The 7,559-nt window shown below is 51.0% G+C and overlaps 1 protein-coding gene and 1 pseudogene across 2 annotated transcripts; one reads left to right on the top strand and one right to left on the bottom strand.

Moving 5' to 3' along the window:
- The first annotated feature begins 1,598 nt into the window (after nt 1-1,598).
- LOC136466709 (bZIP transcription factor RISBZ4-like) lies at nt 1,599-4,546 on the top strand. 2 transcript variants are annotated; one of them, XM_066465202.1, is made up of 6 exons: nt 1,599-1,975; nt 2,557-2,659; nt 2,885-3,041; nt 3,223-3,298; nt 3,729-3,854; nt 3,957-4,546. In XM_066465202.1, exons 1-6 carry the CDS (start codon nt 1,802-1,804, stop codon nt 4,266-4,268), a joined length of 948 nt encoding a protein of 315 aa, XP_066321299.1. In that variant the 5' UTR covers nt 1,599-1,801; the 3' UTR covers nt 4,269-4,546. The 2 variants fall into 2 exon arrangements, with proteins under 2 accessions (XP_066321299.1, XP_066321298.1); XM_066465201.1 differs by having other exon boundaries at nt 1,601-1,975; nt 2,882-3,041.
- Nucleotides 4,547-4,677: 131 nt separating this feature from the next.
- Nucleotides 4,678-7,336, bottom strand: LOC136466708 (protein ALTERED PHOSPHATE STARVATION RESPONSE 1-like; annotated as a pseudogene).
- Between the last annotated feature and the right edge of the window lie 223 nt (nt 7,337-7,559).

Here is a 7,559-nt window from a genome sequence, read left to right on the forward strand (position 1 = left end):
TGTGTTATTTCGGGCAGTTCTGCCACAACCGCTCTGCTCACCGCAACCGTCGTCGAGACTCTCTCAGCTAGTCCTCAAACATCCACACATCATTGGGGCTCTTTACCAAGTACATTCGGTATTGGAAAACGGGTGTGTTCTTTTGTCCACGGCGTATTCCTAGGCCTGCCGGCCTGGTAACCCCAATACATGCTTTGTCCTTGACATCTTGATTGCATGAACACCTTCTGCATTAATTGCATTGCTATTTTCGTCTACATTCCTCGACGACCCTGACTAGCTTGACCTTAGCATCGTCCCCTTTCACGATGATTGCCTCGATGTATCTCCGTCATTACCATAGAACCTCTTTTGCGCTTGCAGCTTCATGTGCGACCGCTTCGACATAGGCTACCTTGATTGCTACGCTAACCATAGCATGACATTTTCGACCACAGTTATTTCGCCCCACGCTTGGCTACCTCGGCTCAACGTCTGTACAAAAGGGCTACCACCTTGCTTTAGCACTCCAACCACAACATCTGCGATGCATCGACGGTTATGACTGCTAGAGGATGTGCCTCGTCGGCTTACAACATTCAACTTCTCCAGTCTCACTGTTTATGACGCTCTGGTTGTGACTGCAGAGGGATGTTATAGTATATTGGGATATCTCCTGATATTGTAGATACAATCATGTAAATCTCGACTTGCCTTTTTCTGTAAAGAGGTCTTTTGTCCCCTAAGTAATGTACTCCTATCTAATCTATCCACGAGGCTCAAAAATACAATCAATAATTCCACCAATTCTCTCACTCCTACACATACACCAAAAAGCCATCTGTCGTTGATCTTTAATAGGTGTTGCTTGGTTACGCAAAGGTAACACCAACGCAAATGGAATCATTCCTCCGCCGGAACGGAAAGGGAACGGTTGATTACATGTCTTGTTTGGTTCGGCCACGCTAACAGAATGCGAGAGGGGAATGCTTTGCCCATCAATTCGGACGTAAACGACGCACTGCAGCGTGGGATGGATTACCCTTGTACCAAATCCTGTTGGTGATGAAACAAACATAAGGTATTGCCATCAGTTTGCACTGTGATCGGTTCACACCCATAAATGATTGAACCAAACAGCATTGTTTCATTGGTTGATTACTAACCAAATCACAAATTGTCTTTAGCTTTGTCCTCTAAAATTTTCTTGGCACAAGCTCGCCACACTGAAAGCTAGTACATGCACATTCTCTCTAAAGGCTTTGGCCCAAATAATATGGAGCTCAATGCGCTCCCAAACAGCTCCTCTTATCGGGACACCTATCATCAATCTCTCGCTACCTCTGTACCCCCGAGCCCGTAACACGGGCACACGGCGACGGCAGCGGCTCGCGCCTTTTTTTTTTCTCTCTCTCCTATACGCAACCAGCACGAACCGCACTGCCGCCCTAAAGGGACATGACGGCCGACGGCTGCTGCCGCGGAGTGGCAAACTCGTAGATATCTCGCGAAAGCAGTCCCGGAAGATAAAGCAATCTGCTTTCCACGCCGGACTCCGTTGCAGCCGGCCACCTTTCCTCCCTCCTTCGGTCCTTTCCCCTCCTAGTCTCCTTTCGCTTCCGATCACCAAAAAGACCTTTCTTTTCGTCGCCCTCGGTGCTCTGCTTCGCTGCGTCTCCCGTCTCTAAAAGCCTTGTGGATTGTGGATGCCGACGCGGCCGCAGCAGCAGCCACGAGAGTAGAAGCGCGGAGAGAGAGAGAGAGAGAGAGAGAGAGAGAGAGAGAGAGAGAGAGGTGTCCGTCGCTGCCTAACGAGAGACGGATGAAGAAGTGCCCATCGGAGCTGGAGCTGGAGGCCTTCCTCCGCGGCCGGGAGGACGCCACGGCGGCGGCGGTGGGCGAGCAGAAGCCTGTGCACGACGTCGCTGCGCTGGCGCCTTTCGGTGCCGGTGGCGTGTTCCCCAGCGATCTGTCCGCCTTCAGCTTCGCTGACTCGGTGAGTAGAAAGCAGAGCAACTTTGACACTGCGCGAATTACTGGGTGGAGTGGAGACATAACATAAGAGGAACATGTATTTCTCTGTTTTTTGTCATTACAAATTGGTGCTTCAGATCTCTTTGTGTATGTAGTGTTAGAAATTCCAGCGCTTTGTGACATGTGGATCAGTGGATGAGATCTTGTTAATTTAGGATGTTTTTTTTTCCACTGGTGCACCTCGTGCCACCAACTGATTTTGGCCCACTTTTGTTTTGTTATTAGTAACATGCTTCACGTTCTTAATAACAATTTTGAATGGTATGATCACAATTGTATCTTGAACCCTAATAAGCATGTTGAAGCAAACCAGGAGTCTTCTCCTAAATGCATAATTTCCTTCAAAACATTCATAATTATCAAGCCAAGGTTCTAAGAACTAATATAAGTACTTGGCTCTGAATTTCACATGACAATTAAGCAAGACCTGACCACATAAAAGATCACATAGCTAGAGTACTACTGTATATATTTTATATTGTTGTAGACCTTGATATGGATGTAGATAACTCCATTAAGTTTGCTTTTGTTTTGTCCAAGCAGAACACTCTCAATGGAAGCATTCATAATCACCTATGGTCGCATAACCACAACGTGAGGCATCCTGCAGTCTCCACAACAATCGAGTCGCAATCGTCAATCTGTGGTATATATATTGCTGTACATGGTTCCTCTTCCACATTTTTCAGTCTCTCTGTTGGAGTTTTGACAATTGATTAGTTAAATAGATAGGTTTTGGCATTTGGTGAGATGAGCCAGTGACAGAAATAAATGTTGCAACAGACAAATTGGGCTTAAATGATTGCAAGGCATAATATAAGTTATTTCAGTGTTCTGGCTAGCTCATACCAAATTCAATCATTGGCAGCAGCAGCAAGTCCAACATCAGCTACCAACCTATATCTGAAAGAGAGCCAAACTTTGGGTGGCACAAGTGATTCAGACTCCGATAGCGAATCGCTGTTGGATATCGAGGGTGGTCCATGCGAACAAAGCACAAACCCACATGACGTGAAGAGAATGCGACGGTACACCAAGAACATGAACAATGTTTTCTTCAGCATTTTCTTAATTCACTATTAGCATTATATAATCATATCAACAAAGCAGAAGTTAGGATCAGAATCTTTTATTATCTCAAGTGAATGTTGAGAAAAAATGCTAACATAGGAGACTAAGATGAGCTGAAATGTTTGGCTCAAATCACAGGATGGTGTCGAACCGTGAGTCTGCTCGACGGTCAAGGAAGAGGAAGCAAGCCCACTTAGCTGATCTTGAGACACAGGTAACCACTACTATGTTGTCTTAGTTTTCCATAGTGCTGGTGCAAATGTTAAGCTTCCATATAGGGTTTTCAATTTCAGTATTAGACTTTTTTTCATTCACCCCCAAAATTACCGAAATTTGTGAAATTAGAGACTTAAACATAAAGTATAATTTCTATAAAAAAATAGATCTAAACAAAATGTTAGCATGATTTATGATTACATATTTATTGAGTAAAGGAATGCAACATAAACAATAGAAAATGTGAGTATAGAGTTATATATTTACAATAAAGGACATGTGTTAGTGTAATGCAAAATTTCGGATTTTTCTATCAGCCATCCTTCTAATTACTGAAAGTTGCAGAAATTTTGAACCTAAACCATAGCATGATAGTGGTTGGTTTCTCCAGCTTCATTCTGACTTACAAACTACGTCCTTGGAAACAGGTTGACCAGCTGCGAGGCGAAAATGCATCGCTCTTTAAGCAGCTGACAGACGCCAACCAGCAATTCACAACCTCAGTCACGGACAACAGGATCCTGAAATCAGATGTGGAGGCCCTCAGAGTCAAGGTGGCCGCCGGTCATATTGTTCATTGCAGGTGAAATCCGTGGTGATCATCCCGTTCACCTCCTCTGAAATCGTTCCGTCTCCGCCGTGCGTTTGTCTTGCAGGTGAAGCTGGCGGAGGACATGGTGGCCCGCGGCGCGCTGTCGTGCGGGCTGGGCAGCCTGGTTCTGTCGCCGGTGCTGAACCCGCGGCAGGCATGCCGTGGCCCCGACGTGCTGTCCGGCCTGGACTTCCCCGGCGACGACGCCTGCTTCACGGTGCTGTCCCCGACGGAGCAGCTCCAGAACTCGCCCCTGCAGAGCATCGCCAGCCTCGAGAGCCTGGAGAACCGGATGGCTAGCGAGGTGACGAGCTGCGGCGGCCCCGGCGTCGACGTCTGGCCGTGGGATCACTCCAACGGCGGGCTGTCCAAGTGAAGCTGAAGAAGCCCAAGCGTGGGGTTCGCACGCCGATGGCAACTATCCTGTCTTGTCCTACCGTATGCGTATCGATATGCATGGCACTATGAACTGCCATTTCTGTGTTAGCTGGAGTGGTGAACTGAACGGACTTGAGTTTTTCAGAGTCCCTCGTCTCCGTCGGTATATTGCCTAGTTCTGTAATAGAACTGACTAGTTAAACTTAATACTATATGCTGAGAGACTGAACTCGAAGCATAATTATGCAGTTATGCTATCATATTATGTCATTATTACATGTTTGTAGTCTGATTGTGATTAGGTGTTCTGATGGATTATCTTGTTGCCCTGTGATTCATACGATGAACAGAGAGGCACGTCCATGGGAAGCTTAGGTAAGTGAACAGATAGGCACATCCTATTCTGAATATTTCATATCAGTAAATAAAAACTCTGAAAACTCTCATGTACTGTACATTGTTGTCTGATGACTGACAGTAGGCTCCTGATTGCTTTTTGTGATTTATGAATGGTGAGTTCTGAAATATTTTCTTTTTACAGATTTACCGATCATTGGCATGTCTTCCATTACAACCTACAAGTTACAACTGCAGGCTTCAGTTATCCATTCATTCCTCGTCGCTGCCGGCGATCTCTCGCTCTCGTTCCCTGGCTCCCATCTCCATCCCCAGCAGCAGCTCGTCGTACCCAAAGACGGCCAAGCCACCGGCCTCAGCGATGGCTCCCAGCGCCGCGGCGAGCGCCACGCAGACCACCTTCTTCCCCTCTTCCTCGTTGAACCACTCCTCGCCGCCGCCGCGCTGCCGCTTCGCGGCCGACGCGACGGCGGCCGCCTCCGCCGCGACCTTGTCCACGGCCCTGGTCGCCGGCTCCACGTCCACGGACTCCACCGCGCGCGCCCACCCCACGATCAGGCGCGGCATGTCCTCGCCGTCCTTAACGCAGCTCCGCGCCCAGCCCCAGAGCGCGGCCGCGTACGCGCGCTGCGACTCGGCCCACGCCTCCAGCGCGGCCCGCCAGCCGCGGAGCTCCGACCCGAGCGCGCCCGCGCCCGCGGCCGCGCGCGCTGCGCCCGGGGGCGGCGGCGGGCCCCTGGTACCTCCTTCGCCTGCCGGGACGGGCCGAGCGGCTTCGGCTGCGACGGCTGAGGACGTGAGTAGCGCGATCGAGTCGTCGGCGGTGCGCTTCATCACCCGGTGCGCGTCCGCGATCACTCTCCACATCCTCGCTAACCTGGTCGAGCAACGAACGAACAAAAAGGATGCAGAAATTATGCCATGATTCCACATTTCCACTACTGCCATAATTCGTTCGGATGGCCGTGTTCTTGCGGTCTCCCTCGAGCACACGTACCCTCGGACGAGCTGCGTGAGCTGCGGCAGGAGCTCGTCGTCGCACACCGCGGCGATCCTCCTGGACACAGCGTCGACGGAGGTGAGGGAGATGTCCAGCTTGGTCCGGAGGTCCCTGACGGCGGCCCTCGTCTTCTCGATGGCGAACGGCTCGGCGCCATTGGCGTCCTGGCTCCTCAGCAGCGCGCACTTCTTCTCGTAGGCCAGCCGGACTTTCTCCCCTGCCTTTCGTTCACGTTCGGAAATTCCCAGCTCACTGATTAGTTTCAGCACAAGAGATAAGAGAGATGAATCAGGGGAGAGCAGGGTACACATACCCTGACCTCCTCGTACAGCCTCTTCTCCCACTCGTAGAGCCTGTCAAGGCTCTCCTTGTTGCTCTGGAACAGCTCGAATGGCTCCGGCGGGACCTCGGGGGCGCCCTGCTCCTCGCCGTTGTCCCTCGGAACAGGTGATTGAACTGTCTAGAAGAGAGCAACGGTCAATGGAATGACGATTTGCAAATCGCAATGGAGAAGAGAGAGAGACAGAGCACGTACCTCTCCTCTGGTAGGGGACAACCTCCAGCAGCACGGAGACCTCTTTGGCAGTGTCAAGAATCTTCATGAAATGGCCCCGGATGTCCCTCATGGCCTCCCCCATGTTCGCCGGTGGCCGGTCGACGTACACGGTGAAACCGGGTGCGCCATTATGCTGCTCGACTTCTGCAGTTGCCAGCACTCTCAGCTCGTTCTTCACATGATCCACCTTTTTCTCCACCTTCTCCCTCGACGGCGGCGGCACCACCGGTGCTGCTGCTGCTGCTGCCGGTTCACCCTTCTCCTCTACTTCCTCTGCTTCGCCTTCACCTTCTCCGCCGCCGCCGCCGCCGTCGTCACTCTCTTCCTCCAGCTCCGGTATTTGTTCATCTTCTCGATCGTCTTTCACCTCCTCGACGCCGTAATTTGGATGATCGGCTAGTGAAGAGAAAGGGTCCCAAAAGTGGTCCCATCTCGGCGGCTTGCGGCGATACCGGTATGCCATTCATCGTATCAATGGATGAAGGACGGAAGAACGGATCATCGGTCCCGAAGAACCTATCGATCGTGGCGGCCTCAATGGCTTCAGGCGGTTCCCATTGCTCCACCACCGGATGCACCGGAGCCCCCGCCGGCCTCAGGCAGTTGACGACGAGAACCTTCTCGGGCGAGCCCGGGTGGTGCACGTACGAGGACTCCTGCAGCTGGTAGAGGTGCTCGTCCTCGGCGAAGTAGTAGAAGAGGGCCATGGAGACGCGGCGGAGCGACTGGACGTAGGCGACGTGGGAGGAGGCCAGCAGGTCCCGCTGCGCGATCGCCTTCTTCACGAAGCTCTTCCGGTCGTGGCAGGTCTTCACGGCCGCCTCCTCGTCCAGCTTCGACGAGGAGCAGCCCATTGCAGCTCTGCCTGCTCCTCCTCCTCCTGAGTCGGATCGGAGCAGGAGGTACGCGAGGAGGAACTGGGAGTAGCAATGGTGGTTTCCTTTTCGTATCAGATGCATGTGGATTGGGTATTGGGGCATTGGCATTTGGGAGAAGGTTAAGATTCTTGGTTTGTGCTGGGTCATGAAGAAACGAACATTTCTTGGGCGAGGTAACTGAAAGTGCTTGCCTATCGACAACTCTTTTCTAGCCTGTGGACTACGAACAATCGAAAGAGTGAAAGTGATTATCAGATTCTGAACTTCACTGACGAGGTAAGCTCACAAGTCACAAGCTGGTTCTTTCACGAGAGAATTTCTTAGTTGGCCCTGATTGAAACTTGCTTTTATTCTTTGATCGTGAAACAAATTTTCTTACCTATTTGGCCTCACTTGAACTTTTGATTTCTAATCTGGCCTTACTGTCAGCCGTGGCCTCTAACGGCATTAAGTGGTACATGAAATGACCAACTTACCCCTCAGATATTATGAGGAACC

This window comes from Miscanthus floridulus, chromosome 7 (genome assembly GCF_019320115.1).
Source record: "Miscanthus floridulus cultivar M001 chromosome 7, ASM1932011v1, whole genome shotgun sequence".
NCBI classification, from domain to species: Eukaryota; Viridiplantae; Streptophyta; class Magnoliopsida; order Poales; family Poaceae; genus Miscanthus; species Miscanthus floridulus.